This window comes from Onychomys torridus, chromosome 4, assembly GCF_903995425.1.
Source record: "Onychomys torridus chromosome 4, mOncTor1.1, whole genome shotgun sequence".
NCBI classification, from domain to species: Eukaryota; Metazoa; Chordata; class Mammalia; order Rodentia; family Cricetidae; genus Onychomys; species Onychomys torridus.
Window position 1 is genome coordinate 78,404,774 of NC_050446.1, and position 18,061 is coordinate 78,422,834.

Here is an 18,061-nt window from a genome sequence, read left to right on the forward strand (position 1 = left end):
AGGAGGGAGGCAGAGAAAAGACAGAAAAACAAGCAGAGGATCCTCAGCATCATGAATAATCAGGGCCAAACACATGAACAGCAAAGTGAGACATCACTTCAGAGTCAGCATCTACTATGCAAGTGTGTAGGTGGGAATTCAGAATCCTCACAAGGCAAAGTCCCTTTGGCAGAGGGGATTCCACAGTAGGACATGCATGCCATGGTTTTCCTATACATGCACATCAATGTAAAGTTTAACTTACAAATTAGGTACAGGAACCAAACAGCAATAACTAGCAATAATTTTTTAACAACATAACCCTAATACAAATTATATAAAACATGAATGATTTCTGCAATTTTCCATCCAGTTTTGTGTATTTTTGTTGTTGTTTTGTTTTGTTTTAATCATGTGTGGCCACAAGTTATGGAGACACTGGGAATTCAATGGTGCTGCAGCTGCTCTGGAAACAACCTGACAGCCTGTCACACGGTTATCGTCTCCGTTTGACACAGTGACCCCACTCCTCAGCTGCAATGTCCACAGGACTGGAAACAAGTCCACACAGAAACCTGTGTACCAATGTGCCTGTCAGCTTCACTAACAGCCAAACAGAGAGAAAACCCAGATGTCCTCAGACAAGTAAGCAGGGCCTCTCTCTCCACAAAGCAGAGCATCATCCAGCCACAAAAAGGAAAGAAATACAGGCGGAGCTACATGGGTGAACCCCGAGCACTGGAGTGAAGTGAAAAAGCCAACCACAGAAGACTACACACTGGGCGGCTAGATGGCTCAGCACGGGCGGCACCTGCCACCTAGCCTGAAGCAGTCTGCTCCTCCTGGACCCGCATGGAAGCAGGAGAGCAGACTCCCACATGCTGGCTGTCCTGACTTTCACACACTTGCCACTGGTTAGTGCTAGAGCATGCAAAGCACATGACAATAAAGATGTCTTTAAAGGTAAAAGCCTATGGGCTGCAGAGATGGAGCAATCATTACCAAGGCTTACAGCTACAGGTAAACCATGTTTTAATTAAATACTTTTGATGTTAAGTAGTCACAATCAAAATCTGAAACACAGAATTCTCTCTTGAAGATGTGATTTCTGGATAGGAATCATTTCAATACTGAATATACATTTTTACTGACCTGGAGAAATTTCACAATATATATGTAACAACAGTATGTAAACTTTATATTCTTGTTCAAAATGAAAGAGTAGGCCAGTGTGGTGACACATGCTTTTAATCCTAGCACTTAGGAGGCAGAGGCAGGCAGATCTCTGCATTCAATACCAGCATGGTCTGCATAGTTAAAACCCTGTCTCAAAACAATAAGCAAAATAAAAAGTAAATAAATGAAAAAATAAATGCACAGAACACATACACAAACTTTCTACATAGCTGGGATGAGGGGATTTTTCTTTCTTTTCTTTTCCTCATGTGTGCTTCTGTGTATGTGGTCTACACGTGGTACATGCATAAGCGTGTAGGAGTGCATGAGACTGTATGCACGTGGAAAGCAGAGGAGGAGTGGGGTTTCCCTCCTTTGCTGTTCGCTGCTCTGCCGTCTTGACAGATGGCGGCTCTCATGACCGGAAGCCCACCACATCACCACCCAGTTAGGCTGCTGCACAGTGAGAGCTCAGGATCCAACTGGCTGGTCCTCAAGCCCTGCCCCCTGCCAACAATAGGGTTACAGCCATGTCTAGCTTTTTATGTGGATGCTAGGAATTCAAAAGTAGATGCTTATGCTAACAAAGCAAGCATTCTTATACGCTGTGCCATCTCCCCAAGCCCTACTTTTTGAAATTTCTAGGTGCCGGGGATTAAACCTAGGTCTTGGCAATAGTAAGCTTGCATTCTATCACTGACTTTTTCCCTTTGCTACCTGTTTCCTGTCATTTTTCTAGGTCAAGGTGAATTACCTATTTTAAAGTTTTAAGACTAACAGTATAAGTCTGTTTTAATGTTAACTATAGCTATTTTAACATTACATTTCTACATCCCAAGATATAGGACATTGGTATTGCTACCAGGACTTTTAAAAACCTGATCATACTTAAACAGGAAGCATGAATCACATAAGGCTCCAAAATCCTACAATCTTATGGTGTCCACTTAGCATCAGACCAGAAGGAACAAGTTAAGAGGCAGCTCCCGCTGAAGAAGCCCAGGAAGAACGGAGCTGCCCAGACTCACAGACCAAGCGGTTCGCCATGGCCAAACTCGTCAGCTTCTTTACCTTTCAATTCAGCTGCAAGATCACAGCCAAGAGTAACAGCTCTGCCCAGGAACCTTACCCGTTGATGGTAGAGGCCATGAAAACCAGGTAGGGCCCAAGCAGGCTCTTCACTAGGGGGAGGGGAATAGCAGCAGCTTCATCAATGACCACGAGCTCAGCCTGGCCCAGTTTCACAGCATCTGCGGGATGGATGTACTGTGGGGAAAGAAGATTCAGACTGTCAGTGTGGCCACCAAAACCCACCATACCCAGCGCTAAGGACCTCACTGTCCCCTCCTCTTCTCCCACATCCACTTTTAGCAGGTCAGGAATGAAACAGGCTTCAGGCTGGACACTGGGACCAAGCATTTCACTCTCTGATTATGTGACCCTGAACAGAACCTCCTATTTGCTACAAAACATAGAAAAGGGGGTGGAGAGATGGCTCGGCCCATGAAGTATCTGCTGCACAAACACGAGGGCCTGAGTTTGGATCCGGCCCAACACCACAGGAACACAGCACACAGACCTGCAACCCCAATGCAGGAGACAGAGATGAACTGCCTGGGGCTTGTTAGTCAACCAGTCCAGCCCAAGCTAGGGGCTCAAGTTCAGTGAGTGAGAGCAACCGATGTGGACCTCTGGCCTGCACACACACTCATCTGTATACCCTCATTCATAAATGTATGCACACACATTCATCTGTATATGCTCATTCATAAATGTATGCACATAGCATGCATGTGTGGGCATGCGGCGCGCGCACACACACACACACACACACACACACACACACAGATACAAGGAAATGCCTACTCAATGGCTACTAAAGGAAGAAGCAAGCGCATTATGTAAAAGGACCTTGCAAATAGCCTGGCTTATGAATTGACTGACTGACAGTGGCTACATTCCTTTTTCCCTCTTTTGTGTATCATGTTTTTCTTCAGCCTCAGATTAGGGAAGGCCAGTGGTGAGAGGCACAGCCCTCACTGCATGTGACATTGGACTTCCATCTATGTGCTGTGTTCTCTATCCTGACACCACCAACCTCTAGTGTGTTTTTTTTTTTTTGGGGGGGGGGGGGTCAGGGAAAGCAAGGGGGTTGTCATGTAGCCCAGGCTAGCCTCAAACTTGCCATGTAGCCAAAAATAACCCTGAACTGGAGTGTGGTGATATATTGTGTACCCCAATAAAGTTTGCCTGTGGATCAGAGGATAGAGCCAGCCACTAGATTAGACATAGAGGCCAGACAGTGGTGGCACATACCCTTAATCCTATCACTCAGGAGGCAGAGATCCAGATGGATCTCTGTGAGTTCAAGGCCACCCTGGGAACAATCAGGCAGTGGTGGCTCATGCCTTTAATCCCAGTACTGGGAAGCACACACGCCTTTAATCCCAGGAAGTGACAGCAGGGCGGAGAAAGGTATATAAGGCGTGAGGAGACAGGAACTAGAGCAGTTCAGCTGTGACCCTTTCAGGTGAGGACTCAGAGGAATTCAGTCAGAGGATTTGTGGAGTTGGTGAGGTAACAGGTTGGCTGTGGCTTGCTCTGCTTCTCTGATCTTTCCGCTTTCACCCCAATATCTGGCTCCAGGTGTTTATTAAAAGGCCATCTAGATTTGAACAACACTGGAGATCCTCTTTCCTAAGTCCACATCGTTCCTTTTCCATCCCCCACTACCCATCACCTCTTCCCTTTCCCCACCTCTCGTCCTTAAGTACATGAACAACCCAGGGTTTTCCACTGTTTTTAAAAGGCCACGGAGGCAATATGAATAACCAATCAAATAATTAAAGATAACTCAATTTCATAAACAATCAGAGAACTGTGGGAGACAGCATGCAGACAGACAAACCCAAATTCATGGAATGGACATGGTGGTACGATCTGTAAACCAGCATTTAGGACGTGAAACAGGAAGTCCAGGATTCCAACAGCGAGTTACGGTCAGTCTGAGAAACATAGGCAGACTCTGGCTCAAACCAAACCAAGTAACCACCAGAACAACAACCAGGTGTGAGGGTTCATACCTGTAATCAGGAAGCTGAAACAGGAGGACAGTGAGTCGGAGGTCAAACACAACAAAAACAAAAAATCTGCCGTACTGTACCCACAATGGCTGAGGACATAAGAAAATAAAAATCAAACCAAAAAGTGGTATGAAGGTAACTAGGAACGAACACTGTAAAGGAGAATTTGGAAAAATCTCACAAAACTAGATATACACACATGTAAGTCTAAAGCTCAACAATTCAATACTTGTTCTAGAAAATAAAACAAACACAAATCTTAGTTCCTCACCCAACCCTTAAAGGTGCATCAGTCTGACCTGCAAGCATCAATCTAGAGATATGGCACCAGATGCAGAATAAAAAGGTGGAACAGGTGCAGGACAGAACATGCCTGCATATGGGGCAGACACTAAGAGCAGACTGCCACACTGGCCATCCAAGGCTAGGCTGGTCTCTGTGCTTTCCTTCAGGTTTGATCAGGAGAGTAAGAAGATCAGACTGTTCCGGAGGTGGCTGGATCAGGGAGAGAGCTGCCCTACTCACTCACTCCTGGTCTCACACCTTCCATGGGGCCCCATGTCTTGATTCTTAACTAAACACTCATCGCATAAAAGCACAGAAGTGGCCTCCAGGGAGCGCCTGCTTTAATCTAATGCTCTCCTTTTTTCTCACTCTCCAGCCTGGAAAGAACACACTTGGCTTGAAGTCTTAGAAAGCCAAGTCACCTCCTCTGCACTAACCCAGAGTCTACACCCAAACAGAATCTTGTAAAGAAAGGGGGTTGGGTTACACAATTTTAAGGGAAACCAGGGCTGGACTAAGGCATAGCAGGGAAATGCTTTCCTTCTCTGGTTTGCATGTACTTCTTGTGTTTTAACAGTCCCTGTAATCTAGGAGCCAAGAGCCCACCATAGCAGCAGTTTCCCCTCAGCTGAGGTCATCTGGCAACCGTGGATGAAATGGGCAGGAAGGAGAGACCAGAAAAGGGGCTTCAGAGACAGCTCAGCAGTTAGGAGCCCTGGCTCTCTCCCAGGGGACTCAGGTTCAGTTCCAGCACCCACACTGGTAGATCCAACTATTTTTTTAACTCTAGTTCCAGGGGACCTAGAGCCCTCTTCTGGCCTTAATGGGCACCAGACACATCTGTGGTACAAAGACATACAAGCAGGCAAACACCCACACACATAAAATAATTGAAAAAAAAAAGGAATCTACTAAAACTAATAAAGAACCTTAGGTAAAGGCATCAACACTGGTGTTAGTCGTCTGCCTATTCCTGACAGGTCTACTCACTCACTGCTTCTGCAGACAAAGTTCAAGGACCACAGACTGCCAAGTTCATTTGGCTTGCTTCCCATGCCAATCTAACTTCAAAAGCAACCAATGAATCCATCCAACAAGAGCCAGTGAGTCTCGGTGCCTCTGCGATCCTGACACATGATGCCTCGTAGAGACTGAATAACACTAAAGCCTCCAGACAAATGTAGAGCATTTGGGCTTAGAGTGCTCGAGATTTATGGAGCTTTCTGGCAAATGCTGTTTGAAAGGGAAACAGCATTGGCAAACCCACAAGGATCCCCAGCACATTCCGAGAAGCTCTTTCCCCTTTGCAATGGTGATGTTACTGTTCCAGCTACAGATGCCCTATTTCAAAACCTACAGTAACTTAGCAAAGCCTGAACTGATTAGAACCAGTTTTTTTCACTCATTAGCATACTCTCGGTCCCATTCATTTCAGTCAAGAGACACACTGTACTTTTCAATCCAACTCCACGCATTTCTATTAGCCGACCTGACTACCTTCTTCACATTCAGCTGAAAATCCGCAGCAGGGTTCTCCCACAGCACTGCTGGGTCAAGGACAAGGAGTCACACATGTGGGGAAAGACCACCCAGCAGGGCCCACCCAGCAGACCGAGATGAGCCTCACCTGAATAGTCTGCCTGTGCTCTCGGAACACGTTGACCCTGATCACCGCTTTATTAAACTCGGGGTTTAGAGACTGCACGATCTCATAATCCAGGTGCTCCTGATGCAGAGAGAGTCAAACCCATGACAAGTTAAAGACTCACTACTGAGAAAGCAAGCATTCCACAGACCACTGGGCCTATTCTGCATTACAGCAAAAGGTCCTACCCTACTTTCCTACCTGATACTGCAGAGCATCAAATCCTTTAAACACAAATTCAAACAGGGTGTGCAGGTTATCTGGGCTTGGGGAGGTGACAAAAATATTGGAATACCTGCAGAACAAAAGAAAAGGGGGGGTTTAAAAAATAAGGCGACTAAGGACATTTTAAAGAAGCAAATAAAATTCAGGAATTGTTTTCGCTTGCTTCCGTCCCACACATGACAGCCAAAAACATCAGCAGGGAGAAGGACGAACAGTTTTGGGGACAAAGAAGAAAGCAACCAAGACCTGAGCACACTCCTCTTCAAAACCAACACAAGCAGGTTATGGATGTGCTGGTGGCAGCCCTGGCACACACTACCTCATCAGTTCAGGGGTGCCGAGTGGCAGAGTAGGAGCATAGCTGTCAGCGTGCAGAACCCACACACTGTCCCCAACCCAGTGTCCTGACAAGAGGACAGCCTCACACTCACCACTAGCTAGACGATTTTGAAACTATGAAGTCATGGAGCTCAGTGGGTGCTTAGGCCAGGACCACAGCTCTGCCAGAAGCAACTTGCTGGGGGATCTTGGGTAATTATTGGAACTCCCTGGGTCTTGGTTTACAACACATATGAAATGTCCGCAGAACTCTAAGTATCACCAAGGAAGATTGCCCATGCAGGACAGTGAGTTGTAGGTCCCTCATCTAAGCTGGCAAAGCACACTGGGCAATTACACAAATACCCGACAAGGACAGAAAACAACATCTTACTGAAAACAAGACCAATGACCAGCCAAGATCATAACACAGTTCCCTTGTATTTGCTCAATCAGCAAAGCTTGTCACAGACACTCATGCTCACAACTGCTCTTTGCATCTGTGCTTGTTCAAGGTAGGCAGCAAACAGAAGAGCCCTGGTACTGCCTCTGTCTGTGCCCAGTGTGCCTCTCAATGACCTAAAGGAACAGTGCTGCTGATTCCACACAAGTACCCAAGACCTGATGAGGAACCAGAGACAATCCCACCAGGTTCCCGACCCAAACACCCATAAAGAACCCTTACCCGAATGCCACTGCCCCAGCAATAGCCAGGCCCAGGGCTGCAGACTTGCCCCGTCCCCTGGCAGCAGTGAGTGTGACAGTACTCCTCAGGGTCTTCTCTGAGATCCCCTCAATGAATTTCAAGACAGCTTTGGCCTGTGTAAAGGGAAACATTAAGTGAACACCCAGAAAGGCTCTAGGTTCAGCTCTTACCACCGTCTGTGTGTAGAGGTCAGGCTGATGCCAAGGCCAACCCAAGGGCATCAGTTCCTAGAGGCCAGAAAGCAGTGCTCAGCCCCTGTTTCTCACTCCCTCGGTCAGCTCCGCAGCTCTGTCAAGACCACAAGGACCAAGTGAGTGCCCAAGGCTCTCAAGTCTGTCTCCACTGTCGACCTCTTCCCCACACGCCATACTCTGAGTACGTGCAACCAGTGCTCTACAGCTCCACCAAACAACAGACATCTCAGGTCCCCAACCTCCATCTGTTAACTTCCCCATCCGAGTTCATCTGCCCAATTCTCTGTGCTAAACATACCTCAATTTTCTCACCCAACCCTGATTTTCTAGTACCCCTTCGGTGACCCCTTCAAAACAGAGTCCTGCCGTTCCTCACGTCCTCTCCAGCTCTGCTCACAGCCCCTCCTGTCCCAGCTAACTCCACCCAACAGCAGCTTTATAATTACCCTTCCTGCATCAGCCCACCACAGCCTGAAGTCTGCTCAGCAGCCAGAAGGTCCTTTTATAACCTTGGGGATGCTTCCACACTGCGCTAAGAGGCACACAAAACTCGCCACGTTACCATCTCTCCTGCCACAGGCCTCCCAGTGGCCTTAATAAGCCCATCTCCCCGACCACTCATGCTTGCTGAACCCTGCTGGCCTCCTTGCTGGACCCTAAGCACCCAAACCATACTCCTGCCTTAGGCCTATACAGCTGTGACCCTTATGCCCAGGGACTCATTCCACAGCTTCTTCAAGGCTTTCTTCAAATATCCCTTCTAAAATACCCCACCGTCACCACTCTATCTAGAAGCTTCTGATATACCCTAGGCCTCTAGGCTACCTTTCCTTTTTCTCTGCGCTACACAGCACTTTCCAGGAAACCATATGATTTGCTAATTTCCTCCACACAGAATGTCTCATCGTACAGGACAAGCTCTGAAGCAGGTACCCTCATTCACTTCCGAGCCTAGCCCCCAGCTGAGCACCTGGCACCAGAGGGAACAAGGACTAACTGGGAGCCACACTACTACTCAGGCTAAATCTGGATCCCCGCTGAGATCTAAGACTGGGAAGGAGGCCATGCCTGGCTAGTCCTGAGGAGCAAGTCTTGCTCTTAAGGCCATGGCACTAAGCTGAAGGCACAGTACACATGGGGAAGGGCTTAGGACACCAGGCTCAACGAGGTGAACTTCATATTGGCCTCACTTGGCCTTTACTGAACTATATTTTACCTTTTGTTGTTGTTTTTTGTTCTGAGACAGGGTTTCCCTGTATAGCTTTGGAGCCTTTCCTGGAACTCACTCTGTAGCCCAGGCTGTCTGTCCTTGAACTCACTCTGTAGCCCAGGCTGGTCTTGAACTCACAGAGATCTGCCAGCCTCTGCCTCCGAGTGCTGGGATTAAAGGCGTGCACCACAACCACCCAGCTTATATTTTACTTTTTAAATTTTAGGGAAGTGAAGTTCTAAATGTTAATTACAAATAACTAGACTAAAACGTATCCTAAAATATTTATTTAAAATTAAAGGCAAATGAAAATTCTAATGAAAAAGACAAATAAATAAGTAATACAGACATAAGCAGACATGATAACCAAAAGGGAAACCAAAACAGAAATAACCAATAATCACTGGCCTGCCTCTCTCGTGATAATGCCAATTCAAACAATGATTCCCACATCTGATTAGTGTAGACTCAACTACAACTGTAGAGAAACCTGGAGGAAGGCATTCTCCTGCAGTCAGCAGCACTACCAACTGATGGCACACTCATTTCAATGCCCACAATCTCCGACCCAGCAGCTCCTGGATCTATAATGGCCACAGATCTATCTGGGAGAATGTCCTAACAGTAATTCTTTTCTGAGACGGTGGCTTGCTCTATGTAGCCCAGGTTGGCCTCAGAAACAACTATCCTTCTGTCAGTATTAGACAAGTACTCAGAACACAGGCACACACCATCACACCTGGCACTACTGTTTATAATAGCCAAACAGCTGGAATCAACACAGACGCCCCTGTCTATTTCGTTAACATGTATGCTTTCATGCTTTACTAATTGGTTTTGTTTTAGATGGCTTCTCATTTTTTCTAAAGACAGGATCTCATGTATCCTAAGCTGGCCTGGAACTCACTATAGCCTAGCATGACCTTGAACTTCTAAGCCTCCTGCCTCCAGCTTCAGCAAGGCTGGGCTGAACTCAAACATATAGCAGCTTGAAGGCCTTTGGCAGTGCTAACTAGCAAATCATCATGGCCCAGAAGCCACTGAATAAGACTAGCCAATCACATCAGCTAGCACAGAAACACACCTTGGTATTTCCATTCAAACTCCTATTAGCATATATATAATACAATCCCAGAGAGGATTCATAGTAGATGGGGCTTTAGAAGCACCCCCATTCCCAACTCCTTTACAGAAGTCATCAGCAAAAGCTCTGTACCAGCCAGGTGGCACAAGCCTTTAATCCCAGGACTCAGGAGGCAGAGGTGGGCCTCTTCTATAGAGCAAGTTCCAGGACAGTCAGGGCTACACTGAGAAACCCTGTCTTGAAAAAACAAAAACAAAAAAAAAGCAAAAACCCTTTGTATCATCAAACTTAACTGAAATTAAAGAACACAGAACTATATCATCCTCTATGGAAAAGACAATTCCTCTTCAAATACAACCCATCTCCTCAGCACAGCTCACTGACTGCCTTTCTGTGACCCGAGACAACACAGGACAGCCCTGATGCTGCAGGGCTGACATGTCCTAACCTCGTTCCTGCTGCTTTCTTCTTGCTGTCTTACCTGGTGCTGTCTGTCTGCCAGGGTGGGGAAGCCCCGACCGACCGAATACGTACCTGGTCTAGGGTTTTGCAGCAGTCCACCAAAACACCCACAGGCTGAGTGTCCTGCAAACTCTCTTTCAACTCCTGCAGCTCCAGAGCAGCAGGACTGAGATTCTCATCCTATCAGAGAAGAGAAAGCAGTTTGCCTTGGCCTAGGAGTTCACATGGAAATGATACCTGGCACCCACCAGACTCCAGTCCCCGTCACCCAGACTCACCGGGGCCTGAGGAGGTAAGGCCTCAATGCTGGCCACGTGGGAGGAGATGGGCAGGATGTTGAGCTGGTCATCAATGACCAGACATTTCTTACAAGAGGCCAGGGAGAGAATAAACCTGAGGGACAGACAGAGCTGCTGCAGTGAGGGCAAGCAATATCTAAGCAAGAACTCAGAAGGTTTCTTCAGGAAACACAGTCAGAACCCAGGTGGAGAGCAACGAGACGCCTTCAGCCACCTCTGCAAGTCACCTGAGTGTATTAATACAGGAGAACCTAAGACCCTAGCCGGGAGGTCCACTGTCAGCAAGCACCACTGTTCCTGGATCATTTGGCTCACTCCCACATCCAAAGCTCCTTAGCTCACTCCCACATCCAAAGCTCCTTAGCAATAAGGTAGCTCGTACTCCAGATCCAAGCTACATATGGTCACCAGCCACACACACCAGAGAAACACAAACCTGAAGCTACCTCTTGTTACAGGAAGAAAGAGCAAAAGAGGAGGGGAAAAAGCCCTCTTCACTTTCCATGCATGTGTGGTGGTCTGCATAAGAATGGCCCCCAGAGGCTCACTGAATGCAGTCAACAGAGAGCAGCACTAGTTGGGAAGGATTAGAAGGATTAGGAGGTGCGGCCTTTCTGGAGTAAGTATGCCATGGGCGGTGGGCTGAGGTTTCAAAAGCCCATGCCAGGCCAATGCTCCCTCTCTTTGCCTGCAGATCAGGATGTAGCTTTCAGCTACTGCTCCGGGGCCAGGAATGCTGCCATGATCCTGCCATGCTGTCTGCCATGATGATATTGGACTAGGCTCGGAAACTGTAATGAAGCCTCCAGTTAAAGGCTTCCTTTCCTAAGAGTTCCTTGGTCACGGTGTCTCTTCACAGCAATAGAACAATGGCTAAGACAGCGGCTTTTAAGAGCCTCTTAAGTGGTTCAGAGCACTTGTTCTTGCAAAGTCTCAGGTTTGATATCCAGCACTTTACATGGCCACTCACAACTCTTCAGAATCCAATTCAAAGGAATCCAATACCCTTTCCTGACCTCCACTGGCACCAGACACACCAGTCACATGCGCTACACAGATATACATGCAAACAAAACATCTAAGCAAATAAAATAAATCTTAAAGGGGGGGGGGCTAGAAAGACAACCTGCAGTTAAGAGCACCTACTACCCTTCTAGAGGACCAAGGTGGGTTTCCCAACACCTTCGTTGGGTTGCTCACAACCACCTATGACGCCAGTTCAGGAGCTCATTACCTCCCTCTGGTACTGTGGGCACTTGAACACAAAATAATTTTTTTTAAAGAGGTTTAGCTCTCTGTTCACAGGTGTCTACACTAGTCACCAGCACACAGTTGCCCCTCGTCCTGCCCACACCACACTCAGCTCAAGTCAGAAAGACTCCTGAGCTCACTGAGGCCAGGAGGGTTTCTTGGCCTCAGCAGAGCTGCCATCTGGGAGCTGACGGTTCTCTTCCACAGCGGCTGTTTTGTTCACTGGGGGTTCTCAGCACCAATCCTAGCTTCTACACACTCAGTGCCAATGGCACCCCCACCCCACCATCCCCAGAGTCAGGATATGATGCTCAAAGGTCTCCTGTTTTGTCAAATGTCCCTAGAGGGCAAAGTCACCTCCAGTTAGAAAACTACTAGTCTAGACCAAAGCTTAAAGCAGTGGTTCTCAACCTTCCTGATGCTGTGGCCCTTTCATACAGGTCCTCATGCTGTGGGGATCCCCAACCAGAAAGTTATTTTCTTTGCTACTTCATATCTGTGATTTTGCTGCTGTTATGAATCATAATGTAGATATCTGATATGTGACTCCTGTGGGGGTCGAGACCCACACGTTGTGAACTGTTCGAGTTGCTGCAAAACATTTCAGAGGCTCCAACAAACTCAGTCAGTATTCACAAAGGAAATATTAACAACGGTTCCCACACTTAACCGGCCAGAAAACTCTCATACCATAAAGTCCCTCTTAAAAGACTAGTGTTCTAGCTGGGCAGTGGTGGTGCACACCTTTAGTCCCAGCAGAGGCAAGCGGATCTCGGGGAGTTCGAGGCCAGCCTAGGTCTATAGCCCGAGTTCCAGGACAGCCAAGACTACACAGAGAAACCCTGCCTCAAAAAAAAAAAAAAAAAAAAAAAAAAAATGAACTAATGCTCTCTGAGATGCCTTCTGGGAAAGTGATCTAGATCAGCAGCTCTCAACCAGTGGGTCATGACCCTCTTGGAAATCTAATGACCCTTTCATAGGAGTTGCCTAAGACCACTGCAAATGCCAGATATTTACATTATGATTCATAACAATCACAAAATTACAGTTATGTCGTAACAGAAATAATTTTTAATTTACTAAAGGGTCACAGCATTAGGAGGGCTGGAAGTACTGCTCCAGATAAACCAGCCCTTGGACAGAAAAATAAGCTTAGAGCCAAAGAAGAGAGAGCCCCTGAGCTGGTCAGATCAGCAGCAAGGTTAAGTCCAGTCCCAGCTCTTTCGTTTTGTCAGCTGCTTCACGGGAATAGCTGCGAGCAGAATCTCAGTGCTCACTGGATGAACACTTGTAATTCTAGCACTTGGGAAGCTGAGGCAGGTGAGTTTTAAGTTTGAGGCTAGTCAAAGCGACACAGTGAAAACCTATCTCAAAACAAAACAAGCCTCACTTGGTTCTGAAAGCCTGTACCCCTCTGATACAAGAGCAAACTCGTTGGGTCCAAGATAGAAACATTTCTTCTCCCATTCTGTTCCCAGCAACTATAGGAACTGACCTGTAGACCTACCTCTCATTAAATCTTCCCACCACGTCCTGATGGGCCTCCGTCCTGTACCTGGAATGCACATCCTAAGAAAGCAAGAGAACATCCATTGACAAAATCTTCTAAAAGCAACATGAAACACTACTTTAGGCAACATCAGCAAATCTGTGAGGAATGAGACCAACTCCTCCCTCCATGCTGCATCAGACACCACATGCAAGGTTGCTGTCCCATTCACTGCCCTCACCTATCACTGATCTTTTCCACAGTTCATCCGGCACCACAACTCAGCTAAATGCACATGTCAACTAGTGTGCCACATACACAACATGTGCACCGTAAACAAGAATTCTGTTCTCATGGAGCATATGACCTGACAGCTAAAGACAAAGAAGTGTTACAAATGAAACAGAGTGTGAAGAGAGCAAATGAGGAGACGTACTCACTTAAGGTGGTCAGGGAAGGTCTTTCAGAGATGAGAAGAATGGATGAGCAAGCAGCAAGTCCAAGAGATGGGGTGAATAAATAAACCAATGTGGGCACAAAGTCATCCATTCATTCACTCACATGTCTAATGAGTGCCTCATACACGCCAGGTGAACACAACCGAGCCCCTGCTCTCCCCAGGCCCCCAACTAACAGAGGCAACAATAGGGAGCTGACCCGTGCTTTGAAGAAACACACTGTGCCGGGTTGAGTAAGAACAGCCCCAGAGGCCAATATATCTGAAAGCTCAGTTGTCCTGGCTGCTTTTAGGTCAACTTGACACAAGCTAGAATATTCAGAGGTGAAAGCCTCAGCTGAAAAAATGCCTCGATAAGATGGGGCTGTAGGCAAGCCTGTAGGGCATTTGTGGGAGAGCTCAACCCATTGTGGGTGGAGTCACCCCTGGGATGGTGGTCCTGGGTTCTATAAGAAAGCAGGCCGAACAAGCCATGTGGAACAAGCCAGTAAGCAGCACTCCTCCATAGCCTCTGTATCAGCTCCTGCCCTATATTGAGTTCCTGATATGACTTCCTTCGATGAACAGGGATATGAAGTGTAAACCAAATCAACCCTTTTCTCCCCGACTTGCTTTTGGTCATGGTGTTTCACCACAGCAATAATAACCCTGACTAGGATATTAGTTATCAGGCAGTGGCACTATTTGAGAAGGATTAGGAAGTGTGGTCTTGTTGGAGGAAGCACATCCTTAGGCTTTGTGGTTTCACAAGGCCACACCAGGCCCAGCTTCTCTCTTTCTCTGGTTACGGATCAAGATGCTTACAGCTCCCAGCTACTTCTCCAGAACCATGCACACAGCCATGCTGCCATGCTATCACGCTTTCCGCCATGTTATTGGACTAACCTCTGAAACTGTGAGCGAGCCCCCCAGTTAAATTCTTTCTTTTATAAGGGTTGCCTTGGTCATGGCATCTCCTCACAGCAATAAGACAACAATGCAGATAAAGGAGTGACAGATGGAACAGCCTAGTCTAAAAAGGCTATGCTGGCCTGTCACAGTGGCCCACACCTATAATCCCATCATTCTCACAGCCTCAAAATCTGCAGGAAATCTACATCACCAGAAAATGGCTCATCGGATGCCAGGGCTAATTGTAGCACCATCCCTGAGCCCCTGGGGATAACTTTAAATTTGGCTCTCAGGGCAGTGACCTGGCAAGAAAACCCCATTCTTACCATGTCCTCGTCGTCGTCTCCTTTGGGAGGGGCACGACCTCTGCCCACAGTTTAAACTCTTGCCAGACTGAAGCAGGACTAGCAACTATGTTTTCCCTCAAAGAGTGCCAGTGAGGAAATCTGCATATAGTCCCTCTATACGAGACACAAATTTAGGCCCAGGCCCATGGTAGTATACACCTACAATTCCAGCACTAGGCGGGGCTGGGGCAAGAGGATCGAGGGTTCAAGACCAGTCCTGGCTGTAAAGTGAGACCCTGTATCACAAATCAAAAACAAACAAAAAGCTGCACTGTGTCTCAATCTCACCAGTGTGGAACTGTACCTGTCTGAAAAGAACCGTGACCTTCAGAGACTCATCACATGAGCAGAAGGTTCTCTGCAGTGAGGGTGATGTAGCTGGCATGCTGCTGGGCAGAGCACTCACTCAAGGTGCCCGCACACCACAGCAAAGGCAGCGCTGTCGGGACTAAGTCCGGGAGTACTCTTACCATGGTCATCGTGTACAGCTGCTTTAGTGAGTTCATGGTCCGTAAGAGGAGGACCACCAGGCCACCCCCTTCCACTGTTTCCACAGTTCTGGCCAGCAAGTTCGGAGTTAATGCTTCAAAATCCTAGAAGGAACCAGAGACCTAAGGAAGGGCCAATGGTACAAACAGCACTTCCCTTTGACTGCCTAGCTAAGGGACTGCGGGATAGCAACGAGGGCTGCAGAGCCCAAGCCCAAAACCTCACCTCTCACACCTTCCCACCAGCGAACAAAGGGTCCCACGGGAGACAGCCCATCCTTGGAGTTCAGGAGGATTGGGTATTAGACTCTAATAAACTATTTGGAAGCAAGTCTATCAAATTTCACTGATTCTCATCTAATTTCAGAAGCCTCTTTCTAGACAAGCTGACAAAACTAAACTACACCACACGGGGGCACTACTGCCCAAAGGAATGAGTATTGTGGTGCCTGGTAATGGCTGGTGCAGAGAAAAACCAGAGGTGGGAACACCCTCGGGCTCCCCAGGTGGGCTGGAAGCCAGCCTTGCTAGAGACAACTCACTAGAGATGCAGAAGAAAAATCCCTAAGAACTTGAGCTCCCATTCTCATTTTTAACTTACATTTTGTGAGCTGTTTTCAAATTTACATAATTATGGCCATAGTACTTATGTAAATAAATGCAAGGATTTGTGCAGACATTTTGTCGTGGGGTGGGGCCTAAAAGGTGTATCACAGATATCAAATAAACTCAAATACCATATAGCAACCACCTGAATGAAGAAACATGTTGGATTAACTTGTCTGGAGAGCCTCACAAGCTGTGCCAAGGGGAAGGATGTGGTTCCTAAGGGCCAGAATGGGGGTAGAGAGTGGGCTTCGGCAACTCAGAAGCAGGTGTGAGTGATAAGCAGGTCCAAGGCTGTGTATCCGGGACCAGGCTAGGGTCTCAGTTCCACAAGGACCTGGATCCTAGGAACTCCAAGTCCACGCTGCTTGTGGACTGCTGCTGGTTACCTTTCAGGAGACAGGACCCCATGATGAAGGCCAGCTGGTCTCAAACTCACAGTTCTCCTGCCTCAGTGTGCACCACTGGCCCAGACCTTACTGACCAGCCATGATGGGCAGGGAGCACCTCAGATGATGCAGTGCTCTCCTGCTGCCGCCTCCGCTCAGTTGTGGAAAATTCTTTTCGTTTGGTTGGTTGGTTTTCCAAGACAGGCTTTCTCTGTGCAGCTTTGGTGCCTGTCCTGGATCTCACTCTGTAGCCCAGGCTGGCCTCACTACTCCCTGAGATCTGCCTGGCTCTGCCTCCCTAGTGCTGGGGTTAAAGGTGTGCGCCACCACTGCCCGGATGAAAATTCTTTTTATATAGGGCAAGGAACCCAGTTTCCTTTTACAAGTGGCCAAGTCTTCCGGAAATAATGCTTAGGTATGAACCTTCTCTCCTTACTGTGCCCCTGTTCTCAGTGGGGAAGCAAGCAGCCTAAGCCCCCTGCCTCATGCTCTGAAGTGCCAGGCTGGAAGAAGCCACCCACCTGGAGGACACACATGCCGAAGGTATTCCCCAGGATCTTGTGAGTTTCATTGTAGTAGCAATAGCGAATGTTGGTGGCTGCTACGAAGAGCTCAAAGGGGTCATCTTGCTTTATGTTCAAGGTCCCGCTCTTGATTTTCTTCTGTAGCTGCCGCATTCTCTTCTTCCGGTGACTGGAATACCACCACCCCAAAAAAGGCAATGAACCAGGGGCAAAAAAGGCGAGAGAGGCTCAGTGATCCTCAGCCCTGCAGGGCTTGTGAAAATGAGAAGCGGTGGGCAGGGCAGTGCCTGCCTCCTTCACTTTAAGGGGAAGGCAAGTGGAGGTTCACTAGGATGTGGTTAAGACAGACTTTGCAAGCTGCCAAGATAGCTCAGTGGGCGATTGCCAAACAAGCCTAACCACCTGAGTCCAGTCCCGACAACCCAGGTAAAGGTAGGGAACCAACTCAACTAAGTTGTCCTTTGACCTCCACATACACACAGTGACATGCATAACACACACACACACACACACACACACACACACACACACACACACACACGTGAACACACACTTTGGAGTATGTGTGAACTACTCCACTATTTGCTATAAAACATAGGACAGAACCAGCAAGGTCTAATATTTGGCCACCACTGAAGCTTAAAACCAAAGCTAGATGCCTCATTACCTTAAGTCTGAAACCAATGTTTCCTTCCACTAACTGTGCTGCTCCCCATAGGGCCTGGGAAAGACAGGAAGCTAGCAGGTTACAACACTCATGTTTCCTAGACAAATCCTTCACTTCTTTGTCCACAGTGTGGGTCACGTCTCAAGGATAGTGTTTCTCTAAGGAAATGGTAGAAGGATTGAGACAGGACCTAGATATCCCTGAGAAATTACCTGTCCTTCATTTAAATTTCTCAAGATTTATTTTTATGTGGATGGGCATTTTGCCTGCTTGTATATCTATGCAC

The 18,061-nt window shown here is 47.5% G+C and overlaps 1 protein-coding gene across 1 annotated transcript in view; it reads right to left on the reverse strand.

Annotated features, from left to right (window-relative positions):
- The window catches only part of Nat10 (N-acetyltransferase 10), a 44,136-nt gene that overhangs the window by 17,474 nt on the left and 8,601 nt on the right, over positions 1 to 18,061 (reverse strand). Inside the window, exons 4-12 of the mRNA XM_036185290.1 lie at positions 17,106 to 17,277; positions 15,572 to 15,694; positions 13,425 to 13,486; positions 10,646 to 10,760; positions 10,440 to 10,547; positions 7,397 to 7,530; positions 6,370 to 6,463; positions 6,151 to 6,249; positions 2,285 to 2,421 (exon numbers count right to left, since the gene is read on the reverse strand). Of these exons, the coding sequence (XP_036041183.1) occupies positions 2,285 to 2,421; positions 6,151 to 6,249; positions 6,370 to 6,463; positions 7,397 to 7,530; positions 10,440 to 10,547; positions 10,646 to 10,760; positions 13,425 to 13,486; positions 15,572 to 15,694; positions 17,106 to 17,277 (1,044 nt within the window). The remainder of the gene's footprint in view (positions 1 to 2,284; positions 2,422 to 6,150; positions 6,250 to 6,369; positions 6,464 to 7,396; positions 7,531 to 10,439; positions 10,548 to 10,645; positions 10,761 to 13,424; positions 13,487 to 15,571; positions 15,695 to 17,105; positions 17,278 to 18,061) is intronic.